The sequence below is a fragment of the Acomys russatus genome, chromosome 9, assembly GCF_903995435.1.
Source record: "Acomys russatus chromosome 9, mAcoRus1.1, whole genome shotgun sequence".
Taxonomy (NCBI): domain Eukaryota; kingdom Metazoa; phylum Chordata; class Mammalia; order Rodentia; family Muridae; genus Acomys; species Acomys russatus.
This window is the reverse complement of record NC_067145.1, coordinates 33,745,520-33,764,196: the sequence shown is the minus strand read 5'-3', so window position 1 is coordinate 33,764,196 and position 18,677 is coordinate 33,745,520. Positions and strand designations below refer to the sequence as shown.

The 18,677-nt window shown below is 46.6% G+C and overlaps 2 protein-coding genes across 5 annotated transcripts in view; one reads left to right on the top strand and one right to left on the bottom strand.

Annotated features, from left to right (window-relative positions):
* Positions 1-3,800, top strand: part of Habp4 (hyaluronan binding protein 4) — a 28,981-nt gene extending 25,181 nt beyond the window's left edge. For both annotated transcript variants that reach the window (XM_051151105.1, XM_051151104.1), the window contains exons 7-8: positions 1,631-1,816; positions 3,545-3,800. In XM_051151105.1, the coding sequence (XP_051007062.1) occupies positions 1,631-1,816; positions 3,545-3,601 (243 nt within the window). In that variant the 3' untranslated portion in view covers positions 3,602-3,800. The remainder of the gene's footprint in view (positions 1-1,630; positions 1,817-3,544) is intronic.
* An 8,582-nt stretch (positions 3,801-12,382) lies between these two features.
* Positions 12,383-18,677, bottom strand: part of Cdc14b (cell division cycle 14B) — a 79,599-nt gene continuing 73,304 nt past the window's right edge. For 2 of the 3 annotated variants that reach the window (XM_051151141.1, XM_051151142.1), the window contains exons 13-14: positions 17,558-17,674; positions 12,383-13,108 (exon numbers count right to left, since the gene is read on the bottom strand). In XM_051151141.1, the coding sequence (XP_051007098.1) occupies positions 13,072-13,108; positions 17,558-17,674 (154 nt within the window). In that variant the 3' untranslated portion in view covers positions 12,383-13,071. Of the gene's footprint in view, positions 13,109-13,392; positions 13,459-17,557; positions 17,675-18,677 lie in introns of all 3 variants that reach the window. The other variant, XM_051151140.1, reaches the window with a different exon arrangement.

The following is an 18,677-nucleotide window of genomic DNA, read 5'->3' as shown; positions in this document are numbered from 1 at the left end:
CTTAAGAGACCCCTACCAAAAAGTCCTAGAATGTGTGTGTGTGTGTGTGTGTGTGCGCGCAAATTCCAACTTAGCAATGAACACTTGGCCAGGATCAGAGCTGGGAGAGGAACCCAGGCCTCAGACTGGATACGTGTGGGGTAGCCTTGGACCTCAGCTGCTTCCTTCTAGCACATGCTGATAGCCCAAACTGGGCCCAGCATGAATTATTCTGGCGTTTCCTGTCTTTGTATGTCCCACTCGCTCTCTCCTTCACCATTCTGCTTCTGGAGTCCATTTACCTCAATCTGGTCTTAATTAGTAAGTTTGAAGGGGACACAGGTTTTTGATTCTGTAATGAACATATAGCCTGAAGGAACTGAAGTAGCCAAGGAAAAATTTTCTATTTTCTGGGCAATTCGTAGGAATGTTTAGCTCTGGTCTGCATTTGTGGGAATGGATGTTGTACATGTGTGTGTGGAGGCCAGAGGTTGAAGTTGAGTGTCTTCTTCCTCAGTCACTCTCCGCCGTCCACCTTTTCTTTGTCCTTTTGGACAGGGTCTCTCACTGAACTTGGGGCTTGCCAATGTGGCTAGACTGGCCACCCAGTGAACTCCAGGTCTTCCTCTACCTTTGCGGTTCTCAGTGCGCAGCTGTGTGGCTCTCAGGGTCTGAACTCAAGCCCTCACGCTTGCACAAGTGCTTCGGGAATTGCCTGCTTCCCAAGTCACCTGACCACCGATCCTGTCTTCACTTCTGAAGGGTTAGATTTTACTCAAGGGGTTTTGGTTTATCTGTGCTTAGGAGTTGAAGTCATAAGACTTATTTATTGTAATTTTCTTTTAATCAAAAGAAGAACTAGTTGGGCTCCTTAAATTCCAAAGAATTTTTTAAAAGAGCCACCATTAAAGGTGTTCTTTACTCCCAGCACCTGTAGGCAGAGGCTAGCCTGGTCTACACAGCGAAATCCTAGCTTGAGCTCTTTGTGCAGCTTGGTAGTGGTGCGTAGATGACTACTCTGCTCTGTGGAATTCCCGCACATGGCATGTGGGTGGCAGCATCCACACCCACACTGAACAAGAGTTTCTCCATCAAGTTTGATTCCTGGAAGGCAATATTTTCCTATTGTCTAAATAACATTTATGAGCTAGTAAAACAGTAGAAACTAAAACTTTTTAACCTCAACAAAATACACCTGAAACATGTAACTTGCCCAGCCTGGGGTTATTTTGGAGACAGGGTCTTGCTATGTAGCTCTGGTTGTCCAGGATGGCCTCAAACTCAGAGATCTGTCCCCTGAATGCTAGGATTAAAGGCATGCACCACCACACCCAGCAGAATTTGGTTCTACTTGAACAATGAATTCAAAGGTACTTGGATTAAGACTAACTGGGATCTCACGCCTATGTCCTCAGCACTGGGGAGGCTCAGGGCAAGAGGATCATCAGTTTGAAGCCAGCCTGAGGTACAGTTTTGCTTGTATTAGACCAGTTTCTTTGTGTCCAGCCCAGATGCTCAGGGCTGGGACACATTCAGGATCTTCCTAGGGTCACACAGGCCACCAGCACAGCATATCTGCTCATTGCTGGGACCCAGGCTGTTTCTATGGAAATGGATAAGTATGCACCTGTCTGACCTATGGCCTTTTCAGATGGTGAAGGATGACTGTGAGGATGAGTCTCATGTCTTCCGGAAAGCCGCCAATGACATCACATCCCAGCTGGAGATTAACTTTGGTAGCCTCCCTCGTCCTGGACGGGGAGCCAGAGGCAGTACCCGGGGAGGCCGAGGAAGGATCAGAAGACCAGAGAACTATTGCCCCCGAGCAGAAGTGGTGGTAAGTGGCTGCGCTGTGAGTCCAGTGGCTTGCTGGAGGAGAGGGTGGTCTGGTCTGGGGCGAATGGAACAGTGTCACCTTACGGATATCAGCCACGTGATTCCTATAGTCCTGGCCAGTGACTGACTCTATACAAAACAAGATCCCTGGGCTTGAGGTGGAATCAAGCGGTTGGACACCTGCTTACTCTGTCTGTGTGCCCTCTGCTGAACAATCCTGTCAGGACAGTACTCCCACCTCCAGCTGCCCCTGCCTCACACTGCTGTTTCCATAGCCAAGCCGCACCCCAGACCTTCACCCATGTGCTTTGCTTTGCACTGTTTTTCCCCCACCTGCCAATCAGTAGCTCTTCTCAGCCTCTGATACTTTTCTAGAATAGTCAGGGTCTTTGAGCGAAGGCTCTTCCCACTTCTGAATCATTTCTTCCTGCTGTGTGATTACCCATCCTTGCTGCTCTCTGGCCAGCTGCTGGAAGCAACACCAGCATTTGCCTAGTGCTGGCTTCTGAACATGTGCAGGGACCCCATAAATCTTCCACCTCAAGATGGCTGTAGCTGATCTCAGAAACCACCCTTTGGCCACCCGCCTCTGCTATTCTGGAAATAAGGGCCTAAAGCTTGTTTACACACAAATGCAAAGACTAGATTTTTTCCATATACACTTCAAGTCAGGTACAAACAAATTGTCCATTCTTGCTGAGCAACATAAGCTACAGTGCAGCCCTGGCAGCCCCACCACGAGCCCATGCTACTCCACACTACTCCACGCCTTCACGTAGGCCACGGGAGCCACATGTGGCCTTTGTGCCTGCACTGAGGGGGCTCAGCTCAGAGAGAATTCTTTACAGAAGACCTTGCTTGACACTGGACTTCTGTGACTTAAATTCCCCACTTTTTGTCTTTCCCCAAAACTTGCTCTTGGTGAGAAGCCGTGTGAATTCATTCTTGCTTACCTTGGGTACCTAGCTTGTGATAAAGCTGTTTTTGAGGTTTATGTGTATGTATACAAGTGTTTTGCTTGTATGTATCCATGTGTGCACCACATACATGACTGGTGCCTGTGAAGGACAGAAGACATTAGATCCCTGGAAGGGCAGCCACTGTTAACCTTGAGCCAACTCTCCAGACCCAAACAGGTGTTCATTGGGCCGAGACAGCTCCTGACAGGGGCCCTGAAGCAGGTACAGTGTTCTCTTTTCACTGTGGCTCTGTCAGTCCATCCCTGTGCTAGCGCGTGTGTCACATGCATTTAAGCTGTCTAATGCTGGCCATGGCTGGGTGGGGGAAGGGCAGTCAATTAAAAACCTCTTTTTAGGAGCTGGAGGAATAGATGGCTCAGTGGTTAAGAATGCTGGCTATTCTTCTAGAGAACCCAGGTTCAATTCCCTGTGGGTACATAGTGGCTCACAACTGTCTGGAACTCCAATGCCAGGGATTCTGACACCCCTACGCATACATATAGGCAAACATCAATGCACATAAACAAAAACAAAAGCTTCAGGCTGGAGAGATGGCTCAGAGGTTAAGAGCACTGACTGCTCTTCCAGAGGTCCTCAGTTCAATTCCCAGCAACCACATGGTGGCTCACAACCATCTATAATGAGATCTGTTGCCCTCTTTTGGCATGCCGGAGTACAAGCAGGCAGAACACTGTATACATAGTAAATAAATAAATAAATCTTTTTAAAAAAATAAAAAATAAATAAAAATAAAAACTTTTTTTCTTTAGACCCAAGATATCGCTCCCAACCCGGATGACCCTGAGGACTTCCCCGCCCTGGCCTAACAGCCCCTCCCCTGCAACAGAGCAGCACTATGAAGAGACTTTCCTTGCCGCGAGAAGAGTCAGGCTCTAAGAACAATAGATGTTGCTTTTCCCGTGTCCTGTGGGCTGTTCTTTCTTGCTCTGGGATGTGGGGTGCAGGTTCCCGAGATCATACATTTACCCAGATGAATGGAGATTTCTGTAAGGAATAATGTTTAAAATGTGTGCAGATTCTAGCAATTCTACCACAGAAGTACAGAGTAAAGTAAATTAAAAAATAGAACTGCTGGACATGGAGGTGCGCACCTTTAAACCTAGCACTTGGGAGGCAGAGGCAGGCGGATCTCTGTGAGTTCAAGGCCAGCCTGGCCAAACAGAAGAGGAAACACCCATTGAGATGACTTATGTAGTTGTCCAGACACAGGGAGACACGGAGAGCTGGAGCTGTTCATTGAAAGCAGCCATAGCTGAAAGCAGCCATAGCTGGTTTTCATACCATTCACCTGTAATTGCTCCGTCCGAGAAACTTCCTGAGTTGTGGTTTTTATCCAGACACCAACTTTAGACTGATAATCGTGCACCAGTGACAACCACTCTGAAACAGAGGAAGTAGTGGCTTTCAGTGGTGATTTAAACTACCTCGTGGTCTGTGTCTGTGCACACACCCTCATGTACTGTACGTGTGTATACCTAGTGTTCAGGTGGTTAAGTATTATGACTTAAAATCATGTTATTTAACTCACTAATCAAACGAAAAGGCTTCCTGGTAAATGTGTATTTTTCCCCCTCAGAACTACTGTCAAAATTCAGCACCGTGTACTCTAAGCAGACGAACTTGTAACTCAATCCCATTTCCAACTGGGAACATGGACAGGTTCCTTCCCTGGGCTGCGTCCCAGTTCCTGTGTTGTTCTTAGCACCTGTGATGGAGGTTTAGGGTTAGGGACTGCCTCAGAGGCCCATTCACTCACGTGGAATCCCACCCCAAGCACCTTGAGGCCTAGGGCCAAGCCACCCATGCACTCACAAAATTATGTAAGAGTCACTGTGTGGGAGGAACCAGCCACCATGTTGGACAGCTACAGAGATGGGGACCGAGGCTGGCCTGTTGTGCTTGCAATGGAACCTTGCTCCCAAGACCTGTTGCTCTCCCCAGATGGCCACATACTCTGAGAATGGTGCTGAACTGGAACCCAAGTGTAAATGAAGGTTTGGTACTCCCTCCGAAGCCTGTATACAAACTGACCTGTTGGGATTTGGTTGAGTCAAGGTGAACTAGACACATTCCTACTGAGGAGGTTTGCTTTGAGTGACCTGCTTCTGATCCCGTGTTTATTAAACAAACGAGTACAAAGGCATATGAACTGACTGCCTTGTTCCTTTTCCCTGGGGCTGGCACACTGCGTGAGTTGGAGTCCTAATACTGGGGCAGTGTTGAGGGCTGGCCCATGGAGCCATTCTGCCTCCCTTGCCTTTGAAGGTCGACAAAGCAAGGCTTCATCTTAAGAGCATCCCCAGCTGGGTGCAGTAGCACGTGCCTTTAGTCCCAGCACCTAGGTAGCCAGTACAGCCAGGACTCTGATACACAGAGAAACCCTGCCTTGAAAAACAATTCTCCAATGCTACCTTGAGTCATATTGTATAAAAGCGGCCACCTTGCTGATCTGATGGGGCAAACAGCCTGAGTGTTCCAGAGAAGACAGAAGGCCAGAAGTCAAGGGCAAAGAGCCATTAGCAAGCTCATCCTGCATGGACATACATGAAAACCAAGACCTAAACTCAAATTTCCCAGCCAGACTCCTAGAGGTGCCATGAGCCTGTGCTTCTGTCAGGTAACTTAAAACCCACCAAAGATTTATCCACACCAAAGACGACTAGTGTTAGAGGTGGGAGGCCAGGCAGGGGTGGCCTGACTGTGTCACTTCTGAACCAGAGGGCTGCAGGTATCTGAATTGAAGGCCCATGGGCTGTCAGACATGTCCCACCAAAGGCTTATGCATGCCCAGCTGAGACACATCTAGATAGGGAAGTGTAGCTGGCACAGATGTTTCCAGAAGCTGCTGTGCTGGTGATGCTGCTGCAGAGCTTCAGCAGGTCTGGACACTTGGCCAGGCTGTGCTGTGAAGTAACTGCAGCCTGACATCTCCGCTGTTTCCAGCAGGCCAGGCACACACACTGTCCTGCACTATTCAGTCCCTCATGCTGTGTGAGCAAGGTGGGAATAGCTCACACCCTCTTGTGAACAAGTGCTGTCCACTGCAGGCTTACCGTGCCAGACTGTGAGGAGAGGTAAGGTCTGCCCTTGTTTCTCTTGTTACTGCTGCTACCCATACAGCTTCCTATGAGGGTCAAGCTGCCAGCAACCTGTGTGGTCAAGCCTGAGTGGACCACAGAATTGAAAGCTTGACTGGGCCCTGTCCTGTCGTCACCTATGTTTATATGGTAAGGGAATGAATAAGGAAAACTAGGTCCACAGAAGTGTAGAAACTGGGGCTTTCCTTTTCCCTTAGGGCCCACCTCCCTAACCTCCTGACCGGTCAAGAGTACTACTGAAAGCAAGCAGCAACTCAAACGCACAGGCATGGGTGCCCACTGTGCTCCAGTTGGACCTTCTCTTGGGCACCTGGGCTCCTTTGAAGTCTGAAGGATGGCCCTTCCACCTGTGGCAGGAGTGTGGGTGTCTTGACGGAGGTCATCTGCCCTGTAGTTACCTCGGCACCCACAGATACATAACCAGAAATGAGAAGAGGACAAGGCAGATAAAAGGCCTGTACCTGGGCCCAGTGTCCTAGGTACTATGATTGAGAGACAAAGGTCCATGAGAACCTCATCGGGACAGAAATCCCAGAGGGAGGGAGGAGGGAGAGAGAGGAGAGAGGGGGGAGAGGGAGGGAGGGAGAGGGAGGGAGGGAGAGGGAGAGAGAGAGTGAGAGGGAGGAAGGGAGAGGGAGGGAGGGAGAGAGTGTGTGTGCGCGTGCGTGCATGCGTGCGTGTGTGTGCGTGCGCGCGCGCGTGTGTGTGTTAGCCACCCCAAGGGCTACCACCAGAGGTACAGGGGTAGAGTAGGGGCCAGGCTCTGTTCCTCACTGCCTCTGCCCCAGCCATCAGTCTTTGTCTCTTGAACTTTTGGTGAGGCCACAAGGCTTCCAGTAACCTGGTAACAAGGAAATGTCCCTAATCAAAGCATATAAGTGCCAGAAACTACCCTGTGGGCCTAGCAGGTCTAAGCAACAGGGTGGAGTGACAGATGCCTCCAAAGCACTTTCCAAGAATGCCCAGTTCCTGGTGGCTGTGTACCCGGGAACACAGCAGCATCAGCTGTACACAGACTCCAAGGGCATTGCTGAGAGTGGCCCACTGAGACACTAGCCGATGGCCTAATGTCACAGCAACAGGAAATGTTATTGGTAAAGAACGGAGGTTTCAGAAGGGGAAAAGGGGAAGAAACAAGAGTACCAAGTCAGCCTGTGAAGGAGGTGAGCCATGACTGACGTGAAAACACCGTTGAGAATGTTCACTGAGCATCCTTGTAGTGCCTTGGGGCAGCAGGCAGGTAGGTGCTGTGCACTGCTGGTGAAGGTGAAAGTGTTTGGGCAGCTACCCCAGGGCTTCAGCCTGGCCCCCTTCTCACCAAAAGCGCTTATGTGACACCCAGTGGAAATACTACAAGAACGAGACAGACACAATTGTTGGGTAGCTGAGGCACCAGCCTGAAAAGGCAGGCTTACATTGCACAGGGTGAGGATTCCCAGCGGGGAGAGCAGCACCGTTGACAGGAGAGACTTCCAGAGGGCTAGGACCTACGGACCCCAAGCCACATCAAGAGACGGTCTAGAAAGGTCACAGCCCGGGACAGCCAGCCATCACTGAAAAAGGAAGGAGACAGTTAAGCACTTCTCAAATCTGTTCTCATCCCCAGCCCAGGGCCAGCCACTGTGCTCATGGGAAGGCATGGCCTTTGCAGAACTGTCACTCCAGAAAAAGTAAAGCATTACAGTGGCCAGCCACCAGCTCTCCTTCCCCACCCATCCTGCCAATCCACAATGCTGGAGGACTTGCCAATCCCAGAACTGCCTGAGGTGTTCTCTGTGAAGAAAAACACCTAGGTCAGGCAAGGCGGTGGGCTAGACAACCCAAGGCCCATGTTGGACCCCTAGCCCTTAGAAGCGCTTTTCCACTGACTTACATGGTTTGGGGCCAGAGTAGAAATGGAGCCCTAGGGTGCTTGGGCCACTTCTTTGATACTTCTAATAAAAGCTCTATGTGCACTTAGGCATTTTGAGGGGGTAGCAGGACACCCAAAATTTGGCATAAATGGGGGAGGGGAATGGTGCTGTCCAATGGCTGGGAGCCTGGCTGGCACTGAGGTGTGGGTAGAGCTATGCCAGATACCCTGCTTTCTCCAGAGTCCTACACAAGGAAGAACTGTCCTATCTGAGAAGATCAGTTCCATAAGCACCACGCCCAGCTAGCATCTCCTCCTCCTCTGCCTTTTTTTCCCACTCAGAGCCTTGAGGCACTGGTGAGCACTGGTGGCAGGCAGCCCTGAGATCTGCCCCTCCAGGCCAAAGGCTCTCTCACCTGGCCATTTCCGTTTCGACGGAACACTGGTCATCCATGAGCTCGTCAAAGCCATGCAGACTTGCTGGCAAAAAGATGAGACTTGGTTAGAAACACGGCATGGCAGCAGGTGTAGCACAGGTTGGCACATAGGTAGGGGCTTATAAACACACGTAAGCCAGTCCCTTCAAAAAGGGTGCTGGGGAGGGAGAGAGACTGTATAGATTGCTCAGAAGGGTCCATTTTCCTCCCACAACAAACATGACAGAAACAGGGTCATACTGTGCCATCCACCGCCACCGAAACACCTCAATTCTGGATAATGGAAGAAGGAAGAGACCCCATGACCTCAGTGCTGGTGGCCAGTGTTGTCCTGTTTCACTAACTAGCTCATCCATGTCCCCACAGCTGCTAATAGGAGGGGTCACTATCCATTTGAAAGACATTATAGCAATATTTTCATTTCTAATTGAATATTACAAATATATTAGTACATGCCAGGCTCTTGCACTGAGTGGCTCATGACATTAACTCATATATATCCCAGCAGGAATACTGCCATCCCCATCTCCCCATCTTATTGAAGTGGAAACAGATCTAGGTAGGCTGATTCAGCCCCAATCAGTAAGTACATGTGGTCAGAGGCAAGTTTTGTACAAGATAGTCTGGGCTCTGGATGATTCTATCAAAATGCTCCTCTATGCAGGATACAACACAGGCTCGAAAACTGGCTTTGCTTTTTTAAAAGAAAAATTTTACGTGTGTATTGGGATGGGGCCACATGCATCCTGTAGAGGGCTGAGAACAGTTTTGTGGGGTAAAGTCTTTCTTTCTATCTTTATGCGGGTTCTAGGACACAGCAAAGACAATGTGAGCTAATCACACTCAGGTGTTTGAGATTGCATACCAAAAATATCAGAAATGAGGCCATAATGTACCCAAATCAGTCTTGACATTATTAAGACATTTACCTCTGCTAAAAGATACAAAGTAACTTAGTCAAGTCTGCATCCCACTCTGCACATTGTTTCGCTCGGCTCACTAACTTCTAAGGGGAGAGCTGTTTTTATGCCCACTTAGGAAGCAAGCAGAAGTACAGACAAGTACTTGGGAGGTGATGGGTAAACAAAGTATTTGCGAGGTGATGGGACCGGAGAGTGTGGTGCTGGGCCACATAAAAGCAGACAGCCAGGCTGCTGAAGCCTTAACCCCTCTCTACCTTACAGCTGGCTACATCTGGAGCCAGGACCTTTACTGAGGCAAAGGTAAAATGAGAATGTCAGGGTGGCCCTGAGCCATGCTCACTGGTGACCTTCTACACCCAGGGATGGGCAGGTACAGAGGAAAGGCCATGTGAAGCCCAGTGAAGGGTCCATCAGTGAGCTAAGAGAAACTCACCCTGGACACCTGCGCCTTGAGCTCCATGCTTCTGGCACTAAGAGGGGACATATTTTCCTTACATGTGCCATGCTCAGTAAGTGAATGCAATAAGCCAAAAGACAGTTTAATTATTTTTAATTATATGATTGTAAATTATACAATTTCTACTATTTAGTATAAAATCATTTTTACAATACACAAGATTTTCAAATGCAACAAGAAGTATCAAAAACTACATATGTGCCAAGTTTACAAGCTACGGTGAAGCTTTATCTTAAAAATACCTTCAGGGGAATAAACATCCAACCAGTTCTTTCAGCTTTAAAAAATGATTAGAAATATACAATTTAATAAAATATCAAGACAACTGAGCAAATACTAACTCATCAGTTACATTTTAAAATTTCCCTTAATCTGTACATGAGATTACAGTAAAGTTTTCAAACAATGGTGTAAAACTGCAGGACATGTCTATCCACAGTGAGTTCTATTGAGTCAGTAAGGAGGTAATTTCTTAGATGGTATAGACAAGTCTATTAAACACATCTGTAGTACACCCACTTGGTCACGTGAGAAGCACTCAGATTTAAGGAGAAGTGCACAAACAGTGACTAACCTCACTAGGACATTTCAGTGGGAGAGAAATCTTAAAGAAAATAGTTTTGTTTGTTTGTTATTTGTAACTTGTTCTATAGACCAGGCTGGCCTTGAACTCACAAAGATCCACATGCCACCACCACCTCACTAAAAAAATAGGTTTTAAGGTTTTTTTTTTTAACCAACTGCTTTCCAATGCAGTAAGAACTTTAAAGAAAATATATGAAGAAAAGCAGCTGTTACTTCTAGAACACACACCACATGAAGAAATACTCACTTGTCACAGACAGTTGTTCAAGCTAACAGAGGCCTAAGGAATTCCAGGCACAGATTACCCAGAAATCTGAAAAGGTCTTCCAGACCTGACTATGCTCAAAGAGCCCCATGAGAACACTTGGGAAAGCCTCTGTGACCTGTCAGGGCCCGAGCCAAGAGGTAGAAGCCACCCTGAGATCAGGGCACTAGGGCAGGGCAGGACGATGGACAGGGGCTAAGTCTGGGGTATGAGGTTAAAGCTGGCAAGTTCTGAGGAGGAGCAGCAGCAGCATGCAGCCGTGCTAGACAAATACTGCTACCCTTGAATGTGGTGCCACTCACAGCCCATCCTTCTTGCCTCAAGGCAAGAGAGTCCTAGTTGGGACTCAGAATTGTATTTGTCTGTATGTCCTGAAGCCCAGCTTTGCAAACATTCTTCTCTTGGACTCTGGATGGTCTGAGTCCCCAAAAAGCTTCAAGGGCACCTCTAAATATGCTTTTCTAATTTTAATTCTGTTGGAAGAAGACTTGATGTACTTACTAGGCTATTGAAAGTTCTTAGGTTAAAGGGCCCCTCCATCCAATACCCACTGATCCATGCTCTGTACCAACAGGTTCTTCTATGCCACAAGTTTCTGGGTAGTTGTGTTTGGGAAGGGTTTTCCATTAGTCTGACCCACACGTTTCCTGGATCCTGGATGTCACCAGTCAGGAGGTCATGCAGTCCACCCCAGCACAGTCACAGCGTAGAGTAAAAGTTTTCCTGAGAACGTGTCCCCACCAACTCATTTCCTAAGTAACTTCAGCAAGAGAGTTAAATACAGGGAATCTTAGCAAGAGCCACTGTGGCAGCAATTCTGGCTGAATGGAGGTGCCCACATGAAGCGGTGATTTTTAAAAAGCACTGTGGTCATCACGGAAGCCCAGGTGGTTTACTCCCAAAACCACTGACCACCAGCCATAGTAGGCAGGCACTGTTCACTCATCCTCACACATGAGGAGAAATCCAGCTTGGTTCAGATAGAGCTGAGTGTCCCCAAGTATCCGGCCTAGCTTGTTCAGGGGAGGAAGGACCAACCTGAGAAGTCGCTAAACTTAGACTCGGGCACAGTCTGATTTAGCATTATCTGTAAAGGAAATATTTGTCCTCCTACCTAGATCTTAAGTCTGTTCACCTCTAGGATAACAAACCTGACCTCAACGGCCTCCTCCCATGTTTGAAAGCTGTCTAGGAAGGGGCTTCTGTGGGGATTGGCACTGGCACCATCCTCAGGCCCCAACCCACAGCCAGCCAATGCACTGTCTGAGGGTAGAACACTGAAAGAAGGATGCACTGTCTTTCAACTTCTTTTACATTTACCAGACTTTAATCTGTCCATCCCAACGATAAGGAAAGCAGCTTTCCAGGTGGGGTTGACCTGACACATTCATCTGTCTTAGGAAGGCGTTGGCTTTCAATGGCTTTCAATATTGCAATTCTCCAGTCTCCAAACTGGAAGAATAAAAACATTACCCTTCTATTGTGGAAGTAACCAAGACAAACCATAAAGTCTTTTCTAATTATAGGGTCTGTCTTTTTTTTTTTTTTTTTTGGCAGCAGTTAAATTCTAATTTTGCGATTGCTTCATGGTACAGGTGCTGCTGGCTTCCAGCAGGGGTGAAGAGAGAAGGCACGCTACAGTTTCTAGTCATATTCCCTAACCAAAGGCAACAGTGAGTTCTCTTACACAAACAGCCTAACTCCAGAAGCAAGTGATTGTCGCTAAAATCAAACCGTGAATCACAAGAAAAAAAATTCCACAGCATTACAGAGAAAGTCTCTATAAAGGGTTAACAATTTTGTTTTTAAAGTCACCATTATTTAGGGTGCTTTTCAAAGACAAACATTAGCATTGCTATTTGGTTTTAATGTAATGGAGGAAACACAATTATAACATGTGACTGAGCAACCCAACAACATCCCAGCCCTGAAATCTACATCCTAAATGACACAACAAAGGAGGACTTTTAACTGAGAAAGGGTTCAAACGCTCTCATCAACAGTCTCTGGCAGGTTTTAGGTAACCACAACAACACCCAAGAGTGTTTAGATGTGGTGTTCACAGATTGTTAGTAAAGCACTCTTTGGTGAAAGACAAGCAGCTTTGGGTACTTCACACAGTGAGCATCACAACAGTATTAACAAGAGTAAAGTGAAGCTGATTGTACCAAATCATATCTTAAGACGAGGGTACCACTGGAGGGATGTTCATCTCTCTTTTCATCTTCATAAACTGCAAGACGGGGTCACAGGCTGAACAGAAAATAAATACCTAAGAGGCCTCCATCAGATCCTCCACTCTTCTGAAGGCCAGCAGCGAACACGATTGCCATCACAGGGACACACACGTACCACACTCACCAGTCAGCTCTCGGTGGCAGAGGGCAGGGTATTGACACCTGAGACTAAATTCACAACAGCAGCTTTTGTCCAACTTGAGATTGCAAAAGGGAGAGTCAGGCCCTCAAATGGTTCAACCACACCCCATGGCCAATGCATGGTAGAGAGGCCAGTGACGTTATCTTCATTGAATGAACTTCTCATGTGGAAAGAAACTAAGGCCATTGCAGTGTCTGCTTGGTCTCAGACCGGCTGGCTGAGCCCCGTTGGGGTCTCTGCTCCTAGTCGTCCCTGGAGTGCTGGTCACCGGTTTTTTACTTTAACGCAAGACTGTCTTAGTCCTTGAAATGGCTGGACTGAGGAGAAAAAAAAGAAAGAGATTTACCATGAAGATTCTAAAAATGTTCCAGAGGGAGTTTTCAAAGACAAGGGAGGCAACATAATGAGAACACTGACATGCTAAGAATGTAATATTTAATGACATTATTTGGAAGAGACAGTACAACACCCACCACAAAGACGAACATGAGAGAAAGAAAGGCAGGGCGGAGAAAAGTTCAAATTTCATTTAAAGGAAAAAAAAAAGTGATCAAAATAAACCAAGACAAGCGGGTGTGGGCAGCAGAGCGAGGCAAGGTACCATAACGGCAGCGCGGGCACTTGCTGCAAAGCGCTCCTTCTCCTCCTGCCCCTCCAAGAAGCCAGGCTGTGGGGAAAGAGGAAAGAATGAAGAGAGAGAGAGAGGAGTTACTGGGTGCTTTCAAGCCAGAATTTAGTCACAGAAAGAGCTCCAGCTCATTCGTCAAGCAGTTTCTAGTTTTGGCTCCACCTTCTCAAAACACTTGGCCCTTCTGTAAGGAGATCTGGGCAGGGACAGCCAAGGAGACTTCTGGCCTCACCTGAAATCACCTGGTTCACCCCCTCTCTACCTTCCTTCCTTCCTTCCACAATGTGCTGGTATACCTTACACTCATCAGCAACTTTCAGAGAAAAAGGAAAAGAAGAGAGTGAAAGAAAAAAGAAAAGCAAGCCCACCAAAAAACCACCTCTGACCTGGAGAGGCCCCTCACTCAGCTGTTAGAGACATGGGCAGGGTGCTGAGTACAAAGACAGCTGGTGGGTCAAATCGGATGGGCATACATCTGGCACTCCAAAGGACATTAACTGTTTTAAAGTGCAGAGGGAACTACGCACTTAAAAAGGAATAGAGAGAGAACATCCCTGGGTTCCTGGAGATAAGGGCAGATGAAATATGAAATCCCCGAAGCAATGGGACGGGAACCAGGAGCTGAGGCCTGGAGAGTTGTGACACAGTGACAAGCAAGGTAGCCATACATTTCACAGAAAAGACTTTAAAAGTCCACAAGGCACAGATAGATGCTCCCAGGTAAGATGCTCATGGACACGCTTTTGGATGAGTAGTGAAGGACCCTGATCATCACACCCTGTAAGTACAAACTCCCCTGAGCCAGAGGCATTAGGATGGTTTGGTGGCAGGAGCAGAGCAATGGTTCCAAAGATGCATCCTTAAATATAAAGGTCATTTGGACATGAGAGATCTTAAGAAAATGGGATAAAAAATGGAGAAAGAAAAGACTATCCAAAAGAAACTTTAGAAGCTTCTAGAAACACACTGCAGCAAAGAGCTATATGAAGATGTGTGAACCTCAAGGCAAATGGTCCAAATGACCATCTGCAAGTCCTCACTCTGAGAGAGCATTTCAGAGTTAATATGGGAACACTGGGGAAAAAGAGCTAATTTATTAAGTCAATTATGAGCTGTTATGATGGATTTATGGTCCTAACAGAAAGTGAACAGTGTGAAAACCCACAGACTACCTTCTGAATCTGACAAATGAAAAGGAGCCACATACACAGGGCATCCTAAGTGCAGGAACCAAACATCTCCACACCACAGAGCCATGGGACTTCTACATGGATGTGGCTTCTGTCAGATGAACACACAACAGAAGGCCACCTGACGTGAGCGGCACAATGGTGTTTCTCTTCCAACCACACACACCTCTATCACAGCCCGCCCATATTCTCAGCTCAAGTAACTGTCCTTTTAAGAGGTTCTGTTGGGGCAAAGTGTCTGAAGTTGCATTGTCTCCTGATATAGTGTCAGAACTCAGGAGTCAGCTCAGAGCGAGGTGAGGCTGGGGAGAATCTACATCCTGGAAGCCCCAAGAGACAAGTGGGGATGTGTGAATGAACAAGCCAGTTCCCATGGGCCAGCGCAGGAGACGTGTGAGGGCATGGACCTGCAACAGAGAGGGTCTCTTCTCAAGGTAGGCTGATGGACATTGAAAGTGAAAGAAAGTACAGTTTTCCTTTGGATGTGCCTTTGGGGGGGGGGGGGGGGCAGTACTTCGATAAAGTACGTTAGAATTACCCAACCATCTCGGATGAGACATTTATCCTGGGCTAGATTATATAGCAATGTTAGTTACCGCCAACCAAAAGCTAAACATCATCATCAGGATAAACCCCTGAGGTTGGAGACTCTCCTGACTTCCTAGCAGTGCTGGAACGGCACACACAGTTGTGTGCCTGCCTTCTGTAAGCTGAGGGTGATACTAGTTGAGGTGATGTGACGCTGGCCACAGCACCCCTACCCCCATCTCCAAATCTCCTTGGCTTGAACACTACCCAGATTCCTGAAAGGCACTCTGGGCCAGTTCATTTAACCCAGCTCATTTGGTCTGAAATCTGCTTAGAATCATCAGAGCATCCAGTCTAGGCCTCAGGAGCAGCTGAAAATCAGAAACTACTATCCAGGGAGGATAAGTGGAGGTCACAGGAGACCTAGACAGAAAACCTCCTTAGTGGAATAGGGCATGATGTGGTTCAAAGCTTGGCTTAAACTCTACTTCTCAAATCAAATGAGCACGTCTTGCTGGACTGCACCAAAAAGCTTGAGCCCTTCGACATGAACACCACGCCTTCTGACAGGGCTGCTGTTGCTCTGTTGAGACAAAGTATCACTACATAGCCCTAACTGTTCTGGATCTTGCTATGTAGAGCAGGCTCCCTGCCTCCTGGGGGCTGGGATCAAAGGCCACCACTCCCACAGTACTTTTGACAGTCTGACTGGACACAAAAGGAACTCTCATTTCCTGAAACGTAATGGAAAAGCTGGAATCTAAAACTTCAACTGTCCTACCAATCAGAATCAAGAAGCATGGGGGGGGGGGCAGGTTTCTTGTGCTTCACTTGCATGTATGCTTAGAAATTTGCATATTATAAATAATTACATGACAACACACTTCTCTATATATGGCATAATGTATAATTACAAATGCTCAGAAGTTTTATGTGGGACTTTTATTTATTTTCTTACTTTTCTCAGAAACATTTATCCAAGTCATTAAATTTTCTTTTACGACAGGACTTGGGTTGGGAATTTCTCAGTAGTAAAGCACTTGACTAGTCCACACGAAACCAAGTCCTAGCACCAGCACTATCAATCATTCAACTAATCAGTAAACAGATGGTTTCTGGTTAATCGTTAGTTAATTAAAATTAAATGAGCACTACTAAGCCCGTCCTATTTTACTACCAAAACTCGGGACACACGTTATGATGTACCTAAGTCTGACCTTTCACCCTAATTTTCTTGACAAGCTGGAAACACAGAATAAAAGAAACATGAATACTTAGTAAATATATAACACAAAATGGTAAACGGGGGCTGGAGACACGCCTTGATCCAGCACCCAGTGATAAAGAGTGCTTGCTTCTCTTCTACAGGACTTTGTATCTCAGCAACCACATCAGGCAGCCATCAGTCACCTGGACCCCAGCCCTGGGAGAGTCCAGTGCCTCCTGGCTTCTGTGGGCACCAACACTCCAACATATATATAAAATCCTGAACTTTCTGAGTGCCTGCCTGATGATTTTCAAGTATCCATGTTGACTCTTTGTCCTGTTCTCAGGAGACTCTGTAAGTGAAGTTTTACAGAAGATTCAGCAACAAGAAAAAACAACAAAACTCAAAAGCATTCCTTAGAACCCTGAGTACATAGCTCTTAGGAGAGACAGTGACAGTGGACCACACCAGGAATGACCTGACAATGACGTAATGAAGGTGAGAAAGCTTCAGACGAACAGGACAGGAACTGATAAAAGAGGCAAGGAGAATGTAGAACCTGGCCCTGATTATCCGCAGAGCCATCCATTTTAAAAGTGAAGTATTGCTGGGTGGTGATGGTGCATGCCTTTAATCCCAGCACTTAGGAGGCACAGGTAGGTGAATCTCTAGATCAAGGCCAGCCTGGTCTATAGAGTAAATTCCAGGACAGTCAAAGGTACAAAGAGAAAACCTGTTTCAGGGGAAAAAAAGTGAAGTATCTCCATTGTCAAGTGATGGTGCCTGAACCTGCTTTCAATGGGCTAAGAATTACATACATGTTTGCCTTTGGTTATGACAATGAAGAATCTTCTCAGAGCCTAGGGTAAGTAAGTGGAGAAGTGAAAACTGAGGAGACAAAAAAGGAAGCAGCATCCAGTCTCACCAGCTCAAGCGCTCCAAGGCTCCGCTATGATGCACTGAGCTTCCTCCAAGCCCAACAGAGCACTTTGGCAGTTCTAGGGGTACACTCTCAGCTTCTCCATAGCAAACCGTGCCAGAGACCACAATTCCAACAAGAGGAATTTCCTGTGGACAGCCAGAAGGACAGACGCCTCCATTCTCACCACAGAGGCTCCACTTTCCTATTTTCATTTTAGTCTCTAGAAGCAGGGTCCAAAACAGTGAACTGGAAACAAACATGGGGCTTTCCAGAACAGGATTCTTTCCTCACCTTTTAAGACTGCTTTTCCCCGAAGCAGATCTGGTGGTTCGTTTAGTAATGCCTGCACTGCCAGAAATGTTAGGTTCAGGGGTTTTACAGCTCTGAATACTGGACTGAAGAATTACTCTGAAAACAGTTGGAAAAAGGTAATATTATATTCACTAAAACAACTTTTAGATAGTTGAAAAAGGAAGGCAGTTTTGTACTTTGGTATAATTATTTGTTTTGTAGATCGACAGAATTTTCCACGATCACATTTGCCGTTTACACACAATAAACACCTTGAAGAACATTTGTATACCAAGCATCTCATTCCTCTTTGAAGATAATGCAAAAGTAAGCAGCATACTTTGTTCTGGAGAAATGGATGACCTGGCATTTTGTACAATTCACAAACCAAAGAAATCTATTAGTCAAACCTGTCAGAGAAGAGTCTCGGATTTCAAAGACAAGTCACAAATCCCAAATATTAAAGTGTTTGAATACAAATTTAGCAAAATAGCTATATAATATTCACTGGCCAGAGCAGAAAGAAAATATAATGAAGTAATAACTATGTTCCAATGAAAGTTTTAAAGTGTTCAAGCAAATTTTCAGTTTTGTCTGCATCGTAACTATTTGCTAAATCTTCAATTATCCTAACAAAACTACAATTACTTAAATGCTGTGAAACTTATGGTAATTAAAATCTAAAGGTCTTCTCACAGCAGAAGACTGCCCAGGAGGACAAATCATGAATCAGAAAGAACAGGCTGCAGAAAGCACTCTCTATAAGTAATTCTCATTAAACGGTCAGAGGAAAAATAGCAGAAAATGTCAAAAGATATTGGCAAGTAAGTCTTTGTTTCATAACCACATGCACTCACATATTTTCACCAAAGTTTGCTAGAGGAAGGAGAAAGACTTAAAAGCAACCTCCTTCCAGAGTCAAACTACAACTGGGGAGGGGGGGCACAAGCTGTAAGAGCCCAGCTCAGAGAGTATAAAGAAGTCATTTCACCTGAGGACAAAAACTGGTCCTTCTAATGCAGAAAAGGTTCCTAAGTTCAGGTGATGGTGGGGTTATCCACAGCAAAGGAAGCCAAAGGGCCTGCAGCTGTCCAAGAGGAGGCAGAGCTGGTAAGCCACC